The sequence below is a fragment of the Barbus barbus genome (genome assembly GCF_936440315.1).
Source record: "Barbus barbus genome assembly, chromosome: 47".
Lineage (NCBI taxonomy): Eukaryota > Metazoa > Chordata > Actinopteri > Cypriniformes > Cyprinidae > Barbus > Barbus barbus.
Window position 1 is genome coordinate 22,857,313 of NC_136725.1, and position 21,705 is coordinate 22,879,017.

Consider the following 21,705-nt stretch of genomic DNA (forward strand, 5'->3'; position numbering starts at 1 on the left):
AAACACACAAGTATATACAGTATGTATTAATATTGTTAATATTATTAGATATAACGATTACCTAATGATTTTAAGGAATTACTTAATTATTTATATTATTTACTATTATTGATTTTTAATCTTTTATACACCTTTTATTACTTATTTTTTACTTTATTTCCACAAATATACAACATATGAATTTTACTTATTACTTTTTAAATATTGTTATTATTATGACTTATTTTATTTAAGCCTATTATTTTTGTAATCATTTTTATGTAAAGCACTGTGAATTACTATTGTGCATGAAATGTTCTATATAAATAAACTTGCCTTGTATTGTGAGGCTTTTCTAGTTTACTGTAATATAAGGTATATGTATTAATATCAATATAAGCGAACAGTGTCTCACAACAAAATGAACAACTCAGAAAGTGAAATCTAATTACACACAGACATTTACATTCTAGTTGATTTATGTTGTTTGTATAATTCACATGTTTGAAATGCTTTACTGGACTAATTGAGCTGGAGGTCGTTAGCGGCTCACCTCGTTTATCTCAGAGTAACTCCATGACTCGGGCAGCTGGAACTGCTGGGTGTTTTTGTCCACAGTGAAGTTCACGAGTCCTCGAACTTGCTCCACGCTGACGTGATGCCAGTGCTGATCGTCCAGCAGACTGCCCAGAGACACCAGAGGGTGGAAATCAGCCCATGAACCCCAGCCTGAAACACACACACACACACACACACACACACACACAAAACTACATAAGTTTGGCTCCTTTAAACATCAGAAACTGGCATGAGAAAATATGCAATCACCATACATTAACATGCAGATCATGAAATAACAATGTAGCTGTTTGAACATTTACTGCATATACAATTTCACATACTATATTTAAACAAAAGTTATACAGCATATACTGTCCAGTGTGCAGTAAGCAGCATGAAAGCATTCATTTACGAACACAGCCAATTTAATAGAGAAACATAGAGAGATAAATATGAGAGGTATTCTCTGGCTGCAAATAATAAATCAGCAAATAATTGCACACTGTTCCATAAAACAACATGTAATTTAAGGAAAAGACAAGAGATTGTAATCAAAAGAAGATGAAATGCATCTCTTGCAAATTGCGATTCTTTGTACTCACAGCAGGGTTATTAACATGATTTAAAACTAAAACTAAAACCTTTTTTCACTACTTAAAGAACAAAACCATGAAACAAAATTATAATTATAAAATTATAAAAATTATAAGATTAAACACTCAATTTTCAGTTAAAGCCATTTCATTATTGAATTCAGAAATGTCCTTGTCTAGCTCAGTTTAGTTTAAATAGTATCTGTGCAATCAAATTGATGATAATCGCTAGAAATTAAGTGTCCCCAGCTGAACAAGCCAGAGACGACAGCGGCAAGGAACCAAAACTCCCTCTGTGACAGAATGGAGAAAAAAACCTTGGGAGAAACCAGACGAAACCCGCAGCCATGCCAGATTGTGTAAAGGGCTTATCTGATTCGCGTGGTCTTGTCCCGATGGGGCATTTTCATTTATAATTTAATGTATTTGTTATATTTGTGTTTTATTCATTATTTGAATTGTTTTTCATTTATATGATTTATTCATTTGCTATAATTGTAATGTATAGTTTAATGCATTTATTGTTTCTCTGTCTATTATTATAATATATAGCTTGTTTATTATTATTTTAATTTATAGTTTAATTCACTTAATATATTTCTTCTTTATATATATATATTTAACTTATAACCTTTAATTAATTATTTATTTATAATTATTTAATTCATTAATTCATAATAATTATGTATGTGTGTGTGTGTATAAAACAACCAAAAAGTTAACAAAAAATGAAAAACATTTATAAAAATAAATAAAATATTAAATGATATACATTAAACACAAATGATTCTATATTATTATTTGTTATTATTATAATTATTAATAAAGAATAATATATAATTATTACTCTTTATATTACTTATATGGGGAGATTTTAAATAAACAAAATATGTAATTTCATAATTTTGTGTACTAAGTGATTTTAACTCACATAACGTTTTAGTCTTGTGGCTATATTTTTGAATATTTTTTTTTAAATATATTTTTGATGTCCAATCAAAAATTCAGGGACACTTTCACAAAGCTGACAGAAGAGGACAGGCATTTCTCATATTTTAATTGTCAGATGATGACAGATTGACGTATATTATTTTTCGTTAATCAGATTCACTCTTCAAACACTAATATGAGTATGACTGTCATGCGAGTGAACAGGACAGATCAAGGCCAGGCTGGTGTTATTCTGCTTTCTAAGAGGTACAAAAATCATGAAATATTGAGCAGCGGAACACTAAATGTTAAATTACATCAGAGCTGTCAACACCGTAAAATCAAAGCAGAGCTGGTTTATATACCGATGGTAACGGTCCAGTGCTGGACTGACCAATTGTAACTGATGAATAATTGATAGACATGCTGTGTGCCATAAACATAAAATAGATGCATTAATAGTAATAGGTTCATCTTACATGAATGGAGTGCTGATGAACACGATGCAGGACGACTGACTGTGTGATGGAGCCTACAGAATGCAGTTATATGAGCCTAAAATTCAAGATATGAGGCAAAAAATGACACTGTATGGGTTTTTTGTCTCATATTTATATAATATATAGTTTAGCAATCTCACACAAACAAGTGCTGTTTTCCCAAATACATTTTCATTAGGGCTGCAAAACGATTAATCGTGATTAAATCACATTCCATATAAATGTTTGTTTACATACTGTATGTGTGTACTGTGTATATTTATTATGTATATATAAATACACACGCATATATGTATATATATTTTTTTAAATATTTGTATGTATATATATTTATACTTGTATACAATTTATATTACATGTAATATAAATATTTTATATATAAATCTAACATATACATGTATGTGTGTATTTATATATATTTAATAAATATACACAGTACATACACATACAGTATGTAAACAAACATTTATATTGAATGTGATTTATTGTGATTAATTGATTGCAGCCCTAATTTTTATACAAAAGTTAAAAAAACAAGAAGTTAATAGTTTGTTCAGTTTTAGACACAGAGTCAATAGTCTGTTTTACTAAATTTTTATTAGTTTTTTTAAAAATATTTATATTTATATTTATTCTCTTTGGTTTCATATTTACTTTTCTCAGGAGAAGCAGCAGGAAATTTCATTGAATCTTGTTACTGTCTGTGTGAAACGGATTGATCTTTCGTGCATTTTCTCAGTCTGCGGTTGTAAATCTAATGTGTGTGTCTGTACGAGTTTGACAATTAAACGTACATGTTCGATTCGCCATTTATGTTTGACTTTGGCATTTGGAAATGTGAAGATTGCAGCAGCAGAGGACATGCTGTTTTCATCTGATCTCACACTTTTTGTCTGCAAGTTGAATTTGATATCAAATCTGGATTAGCTGAAGTTTGCAGTATCATTTATTTGAAAGACATTCAGGTTTGTTTGAGGAACGTACAGTAGTGGACTCATTCTGTCGCAATTGTCCTTTAAATATTCACGTCATCCCCATCTGAAGCCTGCATAAATCCAGCACGACTGCACTGAGAAGCAGCAGTTCAGAAGACAAACTGTGCCACAGGTCCAATCATCAGATGTGCCCAGCAGCTTCTTATGTGCCAATGTTGTTATTGTAGTGATGCAGAGACAGATGTTAGTCTCTGGCAAACACAGGCTTCTGTCTGTGCCGAAAAATACATCTGCAAACAAGCTATGACATGAAGATTTATGCCCCACATCCCAAACTATTTTATTCTGCTGGTCGTTTGCATTCATCAAGCTGTCTGTTTGTATTGTGCTCCAGTGCGTCATGTTCTGCCCCAAACTTCTCCAGTCTGAGTTTGAAATTAGATACATATTGTTCTGACCGCATTGACCGATGCTTTAGAATTCTGCAATCGTAAATATTAACAGTTTGTTTGTTTTGAGGGTTGCTGCAGACGTAATTTTTCTCATGCAAATCTGAACAGCAGGAGCATGAATTCCAGTAAATAGTGTCACTTCTGATTTCACACTGAAAACAAATTACAGATATAAAAACAAATATAAAAATAAAAAAACAGACAAACTGAACAAAACAAAAACTAAAAAAAATGACAAAGCACTTAAAGATATTTCAAAATATGAATTAAATTATAACTGTATCTGCTAATCTGGTTAAAAAAGCTTATTACAAAACATGTACAAAAATAAAAAAATATGAATATTTTATATGAAAATATATGCAGGTACTTACAGCCTTAAAACATTTTAAAAGCCATCTGAAGTGATGTATATTCAACACTGGCTGAATGTAATGTCTTCTAAAATGATCCAGAGCGAATGGAGCAACAGCTTTGAAGTGCAATGTCCTTACGACACAGTAAATCTCATCTAAACAAGAGGAACGAGCGCCCATCATCGGCTCGGCAAAGACAACAGCGAGCGCCACACGCATTTCTGACAAACAGAGTCCAGCCATTATCAGAGCGAGGCCGAGAGACCACTTTAGCACTTTCACAAACCCCTCTAGTAAGTGATGGCAGGCATCTTTGATTTGCTTGAAATTATGGTGAAAGCAGAGAGCGCGGCAGTTAGACTGCAGTTACTTCACAATGGAAAAGCTCAGATTTACAGACGCAAGGCCTTCAAACTCCACCAGATCGACCCAGCTGAGCTCTGAGAGACTTCAGAAGCGCTTTACAATCATGTGGGGGGTCTCTCCTCAACCACCACCAGTGTGCAGCATCCACTTGGATGATGCGACGGCAGCCACAGTACAACGGTGGAGAGGAGAGACAGTCATAGAGCCAATCAAGTGTATGGGGATTATTAGGAGGCCATGATAGACAAGGACCAGTAGAGGGCATTTGGCCATGACACCGGGGTTACACCCCTACTCTTTACGAGAAGTGCCATGGGATTTTTAATGACCACAAAGAGTCAGGACCTCGGTTTAACGTCTCATCCGAAAGACCAATAAATAAACTAAAACTAATATATAATTACAGTATATACACAGTATATACAGATAATAGTATCTCAGTAATGTAAAATAACACCGACACACACACAGACATGCAGCATGTGAGATTTACAAACAGAGACTGAGACTACATTTGCTAAAAGATCTCCTAAATATTTAAACTGTTTCTCCTCTTACAAAGCAATAAGAATGAATGCAAAAAAAATAAGGATTTGCTGAAAAAGTCAAATTTCTGAAGAAATCTCAATATGAATTCAAACGATCTGAGCTGCACTTTATTTTATATCTCTAAACGCTTTCTAGATGACAACTAATGACTCGTGAATTTTAGGAGAACCTCTGAGACAAATGTCTGATAATCAAGAGAGAACTCCATGAAGTCCTCCAAGCCATGGAAAAAGTCACTTCTGGAAAATAAATAACACACAGTCTTGTGTTTATTACAGCAAATCTTCCAGTTTCCTATTCCGTGTATGAACACTAATCAATAGCAATGATGTGAAACCTCAGGAAACACATCTGAAAATCAGATTATTCCAGAAAGCGCATTATGCCGTTGCGTTTGATCACAGTTGTAACTCAAGCAGCGTTCATGAGGACAGAGAGACTGACGCTGAGATCACAGATGGCATTCTGGGAATCTGTGCCATACGGGCTGCTCACGACTGACTGCATCTCTCACCCACACCTGAATACTTTCCTACAGCAAACTGCTGCCCTGCTGAAGAAACCTTCTGAATTCACCAGCATCCTGAGTCATTAGTTAGTCAGACCATATATATATATATATATATATATATATATATATATATATATATATGAGCTTTTTTATAATAATAATAATAATAATTACTATTATTATTATTTAAATATTACTATTTAGGTTTGTATTATATTTAATGCATTTATTTATTTATTTTTACTGTGCATTATAAAATTTTCTGACATTAATTATGCACATTACTCCAAAATTATCATTACAACAAAGCATTTTTTGAGGACATGGCGATTCTCATTAATGTAACACAGTAAAAAATATTCTAATAAAATTACTTTTTATTTGAAAAAGGCTGCTGTACTGCCTTTTTTTTATGAAATGTAAGTATTACTCTTTTTTTTATAGCTATGTTTTTTACCCATCCATATTCTTTTAATATCTTTATATATAATATATATTTGACTATAATCTATAATATAGTATCTCTATCTCTTTTATATATCTATGATAAATAATATATTTAGCATTATGATAATGCAGTGGTGGCGCTAGGGCGGGGCTTGACGGGGCTATAGCCCCATCAGAAACTAGCTTATCTATGATAACATAATGCACTTTACACCAAAACAGATTCAGAACTATAGAAGCTTGTTTCTGCCATGCAATAAAAATCTTTAAAAAAGCAATTGCAGCTTTTTAATTGCAGATCCCCCCCAAGGATTTCCAAATGATTTTCCTGTTTTTTAACTCTCAGTGTCACTCTCATTAACATTGAAAAATAAACATTAAAAACCTTAAAAAATGCCTAATATGTGGCCTATAAACAATTTATATTATGGGGGAGGGGTCAAGCACGTCAAGTAAGCAAAGCGCAAACTTTGCACAAGAAGGTGAACATCAGTCAATTCACTACGAAACGCTGCTAACGCTGCATTAACGGCACATATTCTCTCCGAGACAACGAGAGACGAATCTACTCTAACATATGCTGATAATGGTATATAACTGTCTTTAAATTATTCCCTTAATATTTCTCTTGTGGCTCGTATAGTGAAAAACATGAGAACGTATTTCACGTTAAACAGGTTGTTTTTGAAAATCGGTGCATGAAATAAAGCTGCTCTGAATTTTCATTGATGACTGCAGAATTAATCATTTTAATTATAGGCCTATAATAGGCCTTTCATGCTGTCTGCTTCAAAGTGAATGACTTTAGAGAAAAGCTCAAAACAAACATTTTATGAACATAAATGAAGATTCCAGCAGCTGCGAGATGTGTTTTAGTACCTTTTCTGAGCTGCAGGAGGAGTTTCCCTCTGAATAACTCCAGAGTGAGCGAGTGTCCGCTGTGCTCCTCCACGTGAACCAGCATCCCAGAGTTCAGCAGGGTTTTGAAGTTCATGGACAACACGACTTTGTCTGCCAGACTGAAGCTGGGATCTGGCCTGAAGAGCAAGTGAGCGCTGCCGTCAAAACTGACCACATCAGACTCTGAAAACCCAGCAGAAACAAACACAAGAACTCAAGAGATCAGGCTGAACCGCTCAGAACCAAACGACTGATTTCCATTCTAGTTAACAAGGCTTCAACTGCATTCAGTAAATAAACTGTAATGAACTACAGCAAACATACAAACAAGCAAGCAGGCAAGCAAACAAACAAACAAACAAATAATGAATTGCATAATAATGAACTAAAATAAATACACAGATAATGAATTACAGCAATTAAATAAAAATATGTAAAATGAATTACATAATAATGAAAAAATAAATAATAGACAATAATACAGTAAATATTGAATTAAAATAAATAACATATATTACAATTAATACATACATAAATACACTAAAATAAGTCAATAATAATGATCTAGCATTCAAATAAATAATAAACAAAAACATTTAAATAATGAAATATCATAAATAAATTGCAATAAATAAATAATGGACTAGAATAAACAAATACAGTATCCATAAATAATGAACTAAAATTATAATAAATAATAATGAACCTAAAAAGAGAAAAAATAAATAAATAATGAACTCAAAATAAATTAATTAATTAATAATGAACAATAAAAGATAATAGTAACAAGCTAAAAAATAAATAAATAACAGCAATACATCAATAAATTGATAACCTAAAATAAACATTTACATAATGAAATATCAAATACACTGGAAATTAAATAATGAACTATATTAAATAAATGCACTACATGTTAATAATAATGAACTAAAATAAATAAAATAATTAACAATAATAGATAAGAAAATAAACAAGTATATATATATATATTTTTTTTTTTTTTTTTTTATATATATATTTCATTTACATTTAATCATTTAGCAGACGCTCTTATCTAAAGCGACATACTAATGAGGACAATGGAGTTTTTTAATTATATAGTAAATAAAGAGAAAACAGATAGAATAGAAAAAGTATTCTCGTCGCTTCATAACATTACGGTTGAACCACTGATGGCAGATGGACTATTTTGGCGATGGTTTTTCATACTTTTCTGGGCCTTGAGAGTGGTATTTATTTGGCAGTCAATGGGACAGTCACAAGCCTCCCGGTTTTCATCTAAAATATATAAAATTGTGTTCCGAAGACGAATGAAGCTTTTACGGGTTTGGAATGACATGGGGGTAAGTCATTTTGGGGTGGAGTATGCCTTTAACTATTATATATAATACACTAAAACAAACAAATACATATTTAGTGAACTATAAATAAGGGACTATAATAAATAAAAAATGAACTATAAATAATTAAATATATCAAATAAATATATAATGCACAATAGAGAAAGTTAAACATAAGCAAACAAACAAAATGAATAAATAAAGATTCTGTGTGTGATGTTGATTTAGTGTAAGGTTAACTGCCTGAGGAGTGAAACACTGTGACGCTTTCAAAATATTGATCTGTTTGTTTGCGTGGACTGACATGTCACCAAACCCCTGACTCCAACTATTAAACTCTGTGCATTATAATTGGTGTTTGTGCAGCTCTATTGGCGCTCCTGATGTATTCAGGTACAGCAGCTTCACTAAACGAAGCAGAGAGTGAGTTTAAACCTGAGGTCAACAGAGATGATGCAAACACCTGACACTGGACACAACCTGCAGATCCCAGCAATAAATTATACATCTGTATGAATGAAGGGAAACACTCCATCCCTAATGGTCTGCTATATTTATGAACATGGAAACAATCCAAAAGCTGTTAATGCACTTGAGGCAAATAAACACTGTAGTATGTTGACTGGAGCTTTTGCCCTGCACTTCTGCCCTGTGCGACTCCAGTGACAGCACGTCACATTCACAGGACCTCTGAGAGACCAGTCATACATCAGCCACAGCGCTGGGCTGCAGTCTGACTGAAACACACTCGTCTGCTCTCAGATGATAACATATAACACGTGGCATTTGGAGATGTGATATTGTCATAGTATAGAGCACAGGCTAATCTGGAGCTTCATTAAGATCGGAATCACAAAACTAAAAGGAAAGCATTAGATTAAAAGTAAATGACACCAAACTGAAAATACTGAGTCTAACACATATGCCAAACACGTCTCTTATTGGCTGCATAAACAGAAACACATCACATATCACATAGCCCCGCCTCTAAACTCACTCCATTGGTTACATGATAATAATAGCCCCGCCTCTAAACCCATTCCATTGGTTGAGACAGTAGTTGAAATGACATCAAACAGATCAATGTTTTGAGAGTGCCACAGTGCTTCATTCTTCAGGATGTCAAATTAGACAGTTTGATAGTTCACAACAATAAAAAATTTGAATCATATTTAAATAAATACATTTTCATAATTTGCGGGATTTAATTATTATTATTAGTAGTAGTAGTAGTAGTAATAGTAGTAATATTATACTGTTAAATTAATTTCATAATAAAATATTTTAAATAATATTTAAATAAATTCATAACATAAAAAGATTTTTAAATCAAATTTATAAATAAATAACCAATTATATTAAATTGATTCATAACTTAAAAGATTAAATCACACTTTAACAAATAAATTTATTTGTTTAAATATACACAAATTAATAAAAAATAAACATTTCATAATATACAATATTTTAAATCATATTTGAAATAAATCAAATCCATTCATATATAAACGGACAATTGAATGAATGAATAATATTAAATTTGTTTACATATTAACATAAAAGATTTTAAATAATATTTAAATACACTCACAACATAAAAGATTTTAAATCAAATTTAAATATTCAAATCTTTAAAATACAATTTTGTTAAAATAAAAATATATATATTTTTTAAATTCACAGTTAAATTAATGAATAATAAATAATAAACCAGAATAAATTAATTTCATAACTAAAGATTTTAAATGAAACAAATCCAGAAATAAAAAAAATAACATTTTTATTTAAATGAATGAATGAATAAAAAAAAAAAAAACTATAATAAACTAATTTCATAATGAAACGAAAATGAATTTTATTTTTTATTTATATATTTATTTTAAATCACCTTTAAATAAATAACGAAATTCGTGATATGAAAGATTTAAAATCATATTTAAATAAATAATCTAGAAGATCTGAAATCGATAACTATACTATTGAAATATTTTCATAAGATGAGCGCTGTCCAGTGGTATGTCAGTGTTGAACACATACTGTATTGGCAGCCGTAGGCCTCCAGTCTCAGGCCGATCCTGCCGTTGGGGTTCCAGTGGAGCGGCAGTATCCGGACATACTGAGCGATGACGGGCTGCTGGAGTTTGTACATCACCACACTGTCAGCATTCGAGTTCCCAGAAAAAGCCTTGAATGAAGAGAACACCAGCGTTACAATTTGTGTGATTTGACCTGATGCATCTTTTATGTTTCCCACTGTATCATAAAGATGCAGATTGTTGATCCTGAACTCGGGTGGCAGGTGAAGAGACCAGTCTATAACTCACATTCAACATAATACAAGCTGAGACCCTGTGGAGCCCGGAGCGATAGGACATGGCCACGGGTCAGCGAGCAGCGCTCCTCTCCATCACATCACTGTATTAAAGGAAATCAATACAGCACTAACCTGCTCAACAAAACACTCATCACACAACTAAAACCAGCTGAAGAGTTGTTTAAAAAAAAAAAAAAAAAAAACGTGCATATGAATAGAACAGCACATATAAAATATAAAATAATTTTACGTTTCAGTGTAATTTTTTTAAATCAATGAAATATATTTTTTATTATCATTAACATAAAATAACAATTAATTACATTTATAATTTATATTATATTATAATATTATATATATATTTATTTATTTATACATAAGCATATGTGTTATTTATGCTAAATTATACAATATAAATTTACATTATATATATACACATTTATAAAATTTAAAATACACATATATAATTATTATTGTTATATATAACTTTTACCAATAAATAATTTAAAAACAAATATATTAAAATAGATTATATTTACTTTTTAAAATGTATATTAAATTGAGAAATATATACAATAAATTCAAATAAACAAATGTAATCTATAAATGTTAAATATAAAATTATTGATTATATTATATCCAAATTTTATTTTTGTGTGTGTTTTTAATTAGATTTTTGGTAAATAAAAAAAACAAAGTTTGATTTTGATTAGTGTTGAAATCAATGTGTTAAAATCTGTGTTAAATCTGAATTAATACTGCATGTTGAAGGATTATATTTTATATTTAATTCATATTATATTTTTATATGTATGTTAAATATATAAATACATAAAATAGTTAATAAATAAATGTAAAGTAAACTATATTAACTATAAAATTTGTAAAAATAATTACATTAAAAATAAAAAGTTTGCACATTGAAGGAGAATTATACTTATATTTTTGTATATTAATAAATAAAATGTATAACATATATAAATTGACAACATAATACATAACGATATACAGATAGCAAATAATAGATATAAATATAAAATATAAATTATAATATAAATAATAGATAAAAAATAAATGTAATCTATACTATAAATACTAAATATTTCAAAAACAATTATACCAAAATTAAAATGATAAAATATTTATATGATTAATTATGAAACATATATAATCTACCTGCCAGCTGTTTAGTCTAAGACACAAACTGAAAAACCACCAAAACTAGTGAGCTAGCTTGGCCAATTTGGGAGGCCAGTCAGACCAAAGTAACACCAGCACAGCACCTCAGGCGGCTTTCATAACCAGGGATTTTCCAGCTAAGGTCCTGCTGGCCATTTTAAGAGGCAACAAGTCGAGTTCTTGTGGATTATTTTGCAGGGAGGAGCGTTCATTTTGTCCTTATATCTGTCAGAGATGTCTGCAATTTGGAGTTTGTGGGATCGGAGTAATTGGGAGCTGAGCAGTGCTTTCAGTGTGATTGACGGGATCAGCCGTCTGCTGGAGTGCAGCGTTAAGCCCAATAAATTGTTCTGTTTCCTGCTGAGGAGGCGCATCTCATTTGCTTTAAAGTGGCCTGTGAAATATATCAAGAGTTAAGGTGCAAATCCTCCAGCGTCAGGAGCGACAAGCTCTCGCTCTCACCAGAGGAAAAAAACACAGGCGCTCGCGTCTTCAACTCTAAACTCTTCACCTAAACGCTTCTCATCACAGACTGATGATGAATACAGACACAAAAACAGGTCTCAGGTCTGTTCTGACCGATCACCGACCGCAGGAAAAAACAGCACAAAACATGCAACTAATCATAGAATCAAGTAAATATAATTTGGGGTCAGTATGACTTTCTTTTTTTTAAGGAAATTAATAATTTTATCCAGCGAGAACTTTCTATTCATCCTGTGAATCCTGAAAAATAAGATGTATCATGGTTTCCACAAAACTATCGGGAAGCGCACCTGTTTTCAACATTGATAATAATCAGAAATGTTTCTTGAGGAGCAAATCTGCTTATTAGACTGATTTCTGAAGGGTCATGTGACACCGAAGAGTGGAGCAGTGATGCTGAAAATTCAGATTTGATCACAGGAATAAATTAGAGTTTAACATATATTCACATTGAAATCAGATATTTTAAATTGGGAATAATATTTCACAATCTTACAGATTTTAATGTATTTTTGATCAAATAAAAGCAGCCTTGGTGAACAGAAGCTACTCTACATACAAAAAATCTTACCAAACCTAAAACTTTTGTTGAGGTCAAATGACATTTTTGTTCATTTCTGTACAAAACTGAATTTTTTTACTGAGTTTGGTCGTCAAATGTAAATCCACATCTTGAAGCATAACTAGTTGGATGAATCAAATCTTTAGTGCAAACCTCACAGAACGGATTGCAGAGCATTTAGGCACACAAACTTGAAGATGACAAAAGATCTGAAACTCAATAAGCATCTATTCTCTGAGTGTCAAAGCTAAATAAACCCTCTCACACACTTAACAAGCTCATTTCAATAACACATTTAGCTAGTGCTGAGCTCACTGGAGATCTGTGCTTCTAAATCTGATTTAACATTACACATTGAAGAAAGAGATTATATTCATATTTTTGCTAATGCTTCTATTAATTATTCTAAATAATTGTAAATATTAAATATTAAATATAAAATCATAAAAAATTTGAAAATATTTAAGATTGCACACTGAAGGAGGAAAATTATATTTACAATTTTACATTTATAATAATAATTATTAATAATCAAATAAATAATAAATACATTTAAATAAACTATAAATACTAAATATAAAATTATTACAAATTAATTATATTAAAATTAAAATGATAAAATATTTACGATTGCACATTGAATGAGGAAAATTATATTTATAATTTATATTAAATATATAAATAAATCAAATAAAAAATAAATACATAAATATTAAATTATATTAAAAATAAAATTATAAAATATTTAATACTGCACACTGAAGGAGAATTATTTATTAAATGTATATTAAATATAATTAAAATAATGAATACATGTAAATAATAAATATACAATTTATTACTAAATATACAATCTATAAAAAATTATTATATTAAAAATTAAATTACAAAATATCAGAGAGGTTGATGAAGCTTAAATCTGTTTTAAATAAGTCTTATATTTGATTTAAGATTGCACATTGAAGGAGAAGAATTACATTTATAATTTAAAATGATTAATAAATAAATATATATACACACAAATATTTACATTTACATTTAGCTGACGCTTTTATCCAAACAGTAATACAAGGCAGTAAACAACATACGAGTCGCTCAGTGTGACGACGATTTCTGCACAGACAAGCAGCACTACTAAACTCAGTCGCTGCGTAGCATTTTATCTCGTCTGAGCATGTTTTCAGGTGAGGAATTAAACCCTTACCCCAATGCTATCCTCCTGTCTGTACGGCCTCCAATTATGGCCTGTGTCACTGAACATGAGGAGGTAGCGTGTGACCCAATCAGAGCTGCCATATCGACCCTGGGTAGCGATGGCTGTAATCTCTGTCCGCTGCTCCAGCTTGATTTCCAGCCACTGGTCCTTATTAGAGTCCAGCGGGGACCAGCCTCCGGCACCTGCGGGACACAGCACACAAGCCAAGGCTTCTTACTCCGCATTATGCACCACGCTGCATGGATTGCATCACACACTATTCATAACTGATCCACTGCTGAGGCATTTGTTAGGAGACAAGCTGCCTTGATAGGGAGCATCCAAACTGAAATTGAACCATTATAAGCAGCTGATATGCCAGGCACTACATAGGCAGTTATTGTGAAGTGCACAAACTAATTTCAATAAAGTTTGATGTTAGCATCACACAAAAAATACTGGGTAAATATTTTGAATATAGTATACATTAAAAAAAAGAAAAAATTATAATATATATATATATTAGTGCTGTCAAAAGATTTACGGAGGACTGTTTCCTGAACCTGGAAGAGTAGCCTTGCTTGCAGGCTTGCACAAAGGCTGTTTCTATAAAGTGGGGCAATTCCAACTTTGCAAGACAGTCTGGCGCTTCTGACTCACAGCCTGTAAGTACATTTCTGCTACTGACAATTCAAACGCGAGTTTTGAGCAGTGTAGAGTAGTGCTTGTTGTTTGTCGTTTCTCCGATCACAAATGCAGACATGGTAATGTTTACGTGGTGCGATGCAATGCGACGCGTAAAAAGACAGTATGAGTCAATATAATCAGAAATTATGTCCCCACTGGATGCAAGAAATGCCTCGTTTATAATGGGTTTTATAGTTTTTGTGTCGTCGCGCCGGGACAGGGCATCACAATACGGTGAGGGGCGTAACATTTCTGTCACACGCTTGAGGTATTCGGCCAATCACAACGCACTGACAGTTGGCCAATCAGAGCACGCCTCGCTTCTCAGAACGATGATCGTTGGAAAAATCAATGCGATCAGAAAGGCGGGGCATAGAGGAGCAACAATAATGTACAGTATGTGGAAAATAATGTGTTTTTTGAACTTTAAACCACATAAACACATTTCATTACACCAAATACACAAAATAATGTTCTTTTTAGCAACGTCCTATGACCCCTTTAAATGTTGTAAAGAAAGCAGTAAAGTTATGTCATTAAGTCTGTATGCATGATGCCTTAACATGCTGTCTAGGTAAACAGCTCAATAGATTTTGGAAGAGGCTATTTTTTCCACATTTTTCCTTCATGCTGGTGTGAAATTACACTTATTTATCAACACATCTTAATGAGGATAAAGCCGTTCCACTGTAAAATCCTGTTACAAACCTGTTTGTAGTCTAACAACAAGTTCATCAGACTTCATTCTGATCTTTTCATTAGTGAAATTCTCTTTGTACCTTTCAACACCACATCTAACCCTATCTGGGGTCGACAATATAATTGGCCCGGTGGCCCGGACGTACTTTTAAAACCGTCAGGGCCACCAGATCGCTCCAACCACTAGCCCGGTGGGGCCAGTAAAAATAATGCCTCGATTAAAAAAAGTCTAATTTCACATTAATTACCTGTGGTTCTGTGTTTTGATTTCTGTTAAATCGTCTCGGTAACCACCGCTAACACGTTACGTGATCCCGACAGCCTTACAGAGCGGGTTTATGCGCTCCGTCTGCACCGCCTTGCTCGCTCCCGCGGTTACGCGCGCAAACTGCACACTGCTGCTCAGCACCTACCTATAGCTACTATTAAGCTAGGCTACATGTTTCTGAAACCCCCATCACCCGGCCAAACGCCGGGTAAAAAAGAGAAGGCAAGGAAGAGAAAATCACCAGAGGAATTGAGGGAAAGCGAAAGGGAATACGAAAAGAAAAGGCAGAGAAAGTTTCAGCCCCAGTGGCGAGACAGCTGGAATTGGCTGGGCTTAGGGGTGTGCGATATGACGATTTTTGATCGTGGACGATAAAAATGTCTCCACGATCTGCTTTTGAAGAAATATGGTAGTATCGTGCTACCGCGCACATTGTCAAATACAGTTCTGGCGCCGCCGTCTCTATGTACTGTGCAACACGACATACAGCAGTAGAGTTACTCTGACAGGACACTGCACTTATTCGTGGTCGCAAAAGTACATTATTTGCACACAAGCCTTGCTGGTTAATAGTTTAATTCGCGCGCTGGTCTGACGTGCGCTCATACACCTGAAGCACGCGCGCTAAAAAGTCTGTCTAACAGCGCCTGATTACTCAACTAACTTATTTTTTGCGCTAATACTGTCAAAACACACAAGGTTTACATACAGACTCAGTTGGTTATCTCTAAAATGAAAGTAAATAGTTAAGAGAGAAACGGATGCGTGCCTGTATGTTAGATGCGTGCAGCTCTTAAAGGGACAGGACACTAAACATGCTGTCGACTGTCATTAAAGGGATAGTTCACCCTAAATTTTAATTTCTGTCATTATTTACTCACTCACATGTTGTCCCAAACCTCTATTAATTTCTTGTGCTGAACCCAAAAGAAGATATTTTGAAGAATGAGGGTAACCAAACAGTTGCTGGTCCACATTGACTTTGATAGCAGGAAAGAAAAATCCTATGGAAGTCACTGAGGACCAGCAAGTGTTTGGTTTTCCACCTTCTTCAAAATAGCATTTATGTTCAGCAGAAGAAAGAAACTCATTCAGGTTTAAAACAACTTTTGAGTAAATGATGGTATAAAAATAAAACATTATGACAGAATTGACATACAGATGACTATTTAGTTTTGGGGGAACTATTCATTTAACGTTAACAAAACAACAAAACACAGAGAAAAATCACTCACTACTCTTGACTGAAAATCTTTAATACAGTTGCTTTAGGAATCAGTCTATCTAGTGTTTTATTTTTATATTTGTTCATTCAATTTCATTGAATGCTCTGCTAAATACACCTATTGTACCTGAAAATAAAGCACTGTTTGTTTTATTTGTATATTATGTGTATTTGTAATGTGTATCTTTCTTATTTTTTAATAAGAAAGATAGAATGATGACAAAGATTTTTATCTTCGCCCACTTTGGCCTAAATATCTGTCATGTCTTTTTTTTGTTTTTTGTTACCTTGAAAGGCTTTGTCTTTCTAGTTTGGCTGTAATGCTCAGACAGCTTGTAAAACCAACATGACAAAGAATCGTGATAAAATCGTGAATCGTGATATTTCTAAAAAAAAAATCGTGATATGATATTTTTCCCATATCGCCCACCCCTAGCTGGGCTACGATCAAGAAACAAAAGATGTTTACTGTGAGCTCTGCAGATCAATGCCCACATATGCAGACAAGTAAGTTAGAGAAAAGTTAACGTGTATGAAACCTATGGTATGAACATAATATAATGAATTGCTGTGTGACTACGGAGAATGAATCCTATGCAATAGGTTTATTTGCACTTGTTTCATGTTTTTGCACAGTTTTGCTGCACTTTGCACTAAACCTACCTTAAAAAAAATAAATGTTATTCATGTTGTTCAAGCAAACTGTTCTTTTTCGTGATTATTGGGATCAATACTCGACGCGTTGACCTGGGCCAGTGAACTTCAAAAGACACTGGCCCGGAGGGCCAGTGGCAAATTTCCCTTATTGTCTACCCCTGCCTATGTATTATGCTTTTACAACTTACTCAAAAATGAAAGTTATGTTTCCTAAAGAAATTTTATTTTCTTCCATGGAAGGCAAATGAATATGTTTAGCAACATTTTCATTTGCATACAATCTCAGAAAAGGACAAAAAGCACTATAAAAGCACCATAACAGGCTCTTCAGAGTTTTACAGCATCTGTCCTCACAAATTTTCATCCACCTTGGTGCTTCACATGAATTATGGAAGTAACTTCGGTTAAACTGTAAACAATCAGCCAAAGATTTGCTCTTTGATTGCAATAACAAACTTGGTACTATGAGGGGACATTATAAACACTGTATTTACCAGCTTTAGAAACCATACAGTAAAGACTGCTAATAGGGATTAGAAAGGAAAAGAGGAGACGATTACATTTTAAAGCATCTGTGTGAAAACAAACCTGAAAAGAGACGTGAGGATTTAAGGAGAAAAAAACGATTCTTAGTGCATTCAGCAAATTATTTATGAGATACATTGTAAATTAAGACCACAAATATGCAGTGTATGTTGTCTTTTTCATACTGAAAATAATCCTAAGGAAAAGATGCAGCAGCTGAAAAGAGCTCTTGTCACATTACACTACCAAAGCGTTGTATTACCCTCCTGATGTCTGATTATAAAACATGAAGGGAAATTTACAGCTCATTCAGCTCACAGATAAGGATGCTTTGTAATGATTATGATTTGAAATGATTTGTTTCAGTCTTTTTAAGTGGAACTTACTCAAACTGGAAGAGCCTCCCATAATTTAAATTGCAGTATAGAAAAGTCAACATGAACAGTCTTCAAAATATCTCCTTTTCTAGGGCCCCATGAAATGTTTATTTTTTTTCCCAAATAAGGATTTCAATATCTTGGCAAACTATCCCTTAAGTTTTGCACTGAGTAACAGGCAGCTACTGTGAATGCATTAATATTCAGAGTCCATCACAACACAGGCCTATTTACCTACAGCTGACCATAAATACTGACACAAATAAGCCTGGAAATCCCATCAGATCCCTCTTAAGGAGCTGCATTGGCTGGACACCTGTAGTGCTGGGTCTCATGCTGCAGATGTGGATCCGTATACCTCAGCGGTGCAGCCTAAATCAGATCAGACGGCATCATAAACGCTACCTGTCCCTTGTAAATCATGATAAAACGGCCGAACGGTGGGGTGCCGAGGTGGGCTGCTCTGAGAGAGCCAGCGAGAGCGACACCTGCTCGGGACAGGAACCGCGGCGTATTGGCAGAACAGGAAGTGAAAGCGCTGAATGCGGCCAAAGTGTCTGAGCCAGATGGATAGAGCCATCAGACAGGTGGAGCCCGGCGCGTCTCGCTCATAATCAGGACAGCCAGACCCAAGATGGAGATATTCTAGAGCACGATGGGACCTACATTCACATCAGAAACACCAATGTTTATAGCCAGAGGATTTTAATGCTCACAGGATGCTCAGAAAGGCTAATGGAGCTGTTTCACAGAAGTATCAACACTTTTGTTTCTGCTAAGATTCTTCAGAAGAAATAGATATAGACACAATAATCTGTAATACTCTTAAAAATAAAAACAAAATAATTTTTTTTGCTATAAAAAATAGCAATACTTAATTTAAAATATTTTATTTTTATATAATCATAAATATATTTTATTTACAATGTATATATATATATATGTGTGTGTGTACGTACAGTATGCATGTTATATATAAATATTGAATTTTTTCTATTTTAAGAATGATTTATTCTTGTATGTAAAATAACATAATACATACACGTACATACATATATTAGTGCATATACATATACATACTGTATAGATATACAATAAAAAAACAATGGCCACGTTCACACAGCAGCAGAATACGGTTGTCAATCCTGTATTTTAGTCCTTAATGCGGTTACGTTCACACACATTTCGGTTTACGGGTGTGACAACCGCATTCTGTAACCGAGCTCACACCTGTAAATTTTCACAACTCCCAACCGCATTCTCAGAACACACGCACTGTGTGAACGGAATAGGACTGGATAACTAGTTGTCAGTCACGTCATACAGTGCGAGAGAGACGCTCTGCCGCACAAACGCGCGTCTACCGTGTGGTGTGTGTTTTCAGTAACTTACAGTGATGGAGAAATGAGCTGCGTGTCATCTGAAAGTTTTAGATCACGTCAGTTTTCCACCGAAGCCGCTCCCATCAGTTTTGTGTTTTGCGCGCATCCGCGCGATTCAAATGCTCCGCTCTCCACCCAAATGTAAATGCTGCTGTCGGTTTATGAAGATTTGACGAATGAACTCGCGGCTCAATTGGACTCTTGTCATATCAGAAAGTGATAAGACTTTCAGTTTTATGAACGGCGGCATCTTTGATTTTACTTTGGTCACTGTCGCTATTGTTACTGGTGAGGCATACGGGCTTGACTCCCATTGCACGTTCATACAGACAGTATTCTAAACACAACTGTAAGGTGCTGTGTGAACGGGACATTTCGAGACTCACACCTGTAAAAGAAAATGCACTTGTCAATCCCAAAAACTGACAGTGTGAACGTAGCCAATATGACAACACAGACAACTTGTAATTTCTTGTATATAATTATATACATCTACATCTTTATTAATTACATATATGTAATAATAAATACATAATAAATGAACTAAACTAAAAATTACTATATATTATGATACACATATTTTGTATTTAATATAACTTATTTTTTGTTAAATGTTTATGTGTTATTTTTTTAAAAAATTTTTTTAACATTTATTATTATATATTTTATAATTTTTATATTATTTGATTACTGGATAATTTGTTGAGCTTTTTTTGCATTCAACTTTTAAGTGACTTAAGTGTAGCATTGTATAGATCTCTGCTGGTCTTTTTCTTATAGGAGAAGCATATGAGAAGCAGGTGACACCTGTCTAAGAGATATTACTGAGATCTCATCTGAACAGTAGATGGAGGTTTGGTTAGAGTTGTTTGTCAGTCCTGTTGAATCATGGGTGATATTGTCATACTCACTGTGTTCACTAAAACAAAACAAACCTGGGGTTTAATGTTTCTATCAGAGCCAGTTAGCCTCAGAGCAGCATAACTAGCCTATTTTAATATTTAGGGCAGCGGCAGCAAGAAGCCGAGCTAAATATGTACGTCAGAAGACACTGACATGGCCACTGAGACGGGAAGAGCCGACGCTTGACCTGTGCTCATTACTGAGAGCCAAACACAGGGGCGGACAGACGGAAGAAGCTCTGTAACGACACAAAGCCTGCAGACCGGAGTGTGTGTAGAATTCAAACCAGCGTCCAGAAAGCTGCTCCGGCCCTAATATCATGGAGCAGGGACAGCAGTATGTATGATCGATTGCAGAGTGTTTCTCTAAAAGCTTTCTAAAGCCCTGAGCTGCCGGATCCGAGCATCAGGAATCAGCCTGCGCTAGAAAAAAAACTAAAACGCCGGCACATCTCGGAAAAATACAAGGAAAATGTCTCTCTCTGTGTTTAAGTTATACTGGAGATGACACTCACATTGCATTTCAGTTTGGTAAAAATGTGGCGCAGGTCTATTTCCAGGAAGAAAATGTAAGATAGGAATAATTTTTATTCAAAAACAATACTTTTCTACAGGAGATAATCTTTAGTATATGAAAAAAAATCTAATCTTTAGTTTAAGAAAAAATAAATAAATGAAAAAAGATACTTTCCTATAGGAGATAATCTTTAGTTTAAGAAAACATAAATAAATAAAAATGATACAATCAATCAATCTATCTATCTATCAAAATAAAAACCAATTATACACAAAATTACAAATAGGTTACGTATTAAATGAGATATT

General features: G+C 33.5%; 1 protein-coding gene across 1 annotated transcript in view; it reads right to left on the bottom strand.

Moving 5' to 3' along the window:
* LOC306865753 (contactin-associated protein-like 4) overlaps positions 1-21,705 on the bottom strand; it is a gene marked incomplete at its 5' end in the record, with an annotated part of 151,290 nt that overhangs the window by 68,889 nt on the left and 60,696 nt on the right. Inside the window, 4 exons of the mRNA XM_079410522.1 lie at positions 533-708; positions 7,059-7,262; positions 10,460-10,607; positions 14,168-14,361. Of these exons, the coding sequence (XP_079266648.1) occupies positions 533-708; positions 7,059-7,262; positions 10,460-10,607; positions 14,168-14,361 (722 nt within the window). The remainder of the gene's footprint in view (positions 1-532; positions 709-7,058; positions 7,263-10,459; positions 10,608-14,167; positions 14,362-21,705) is intronic.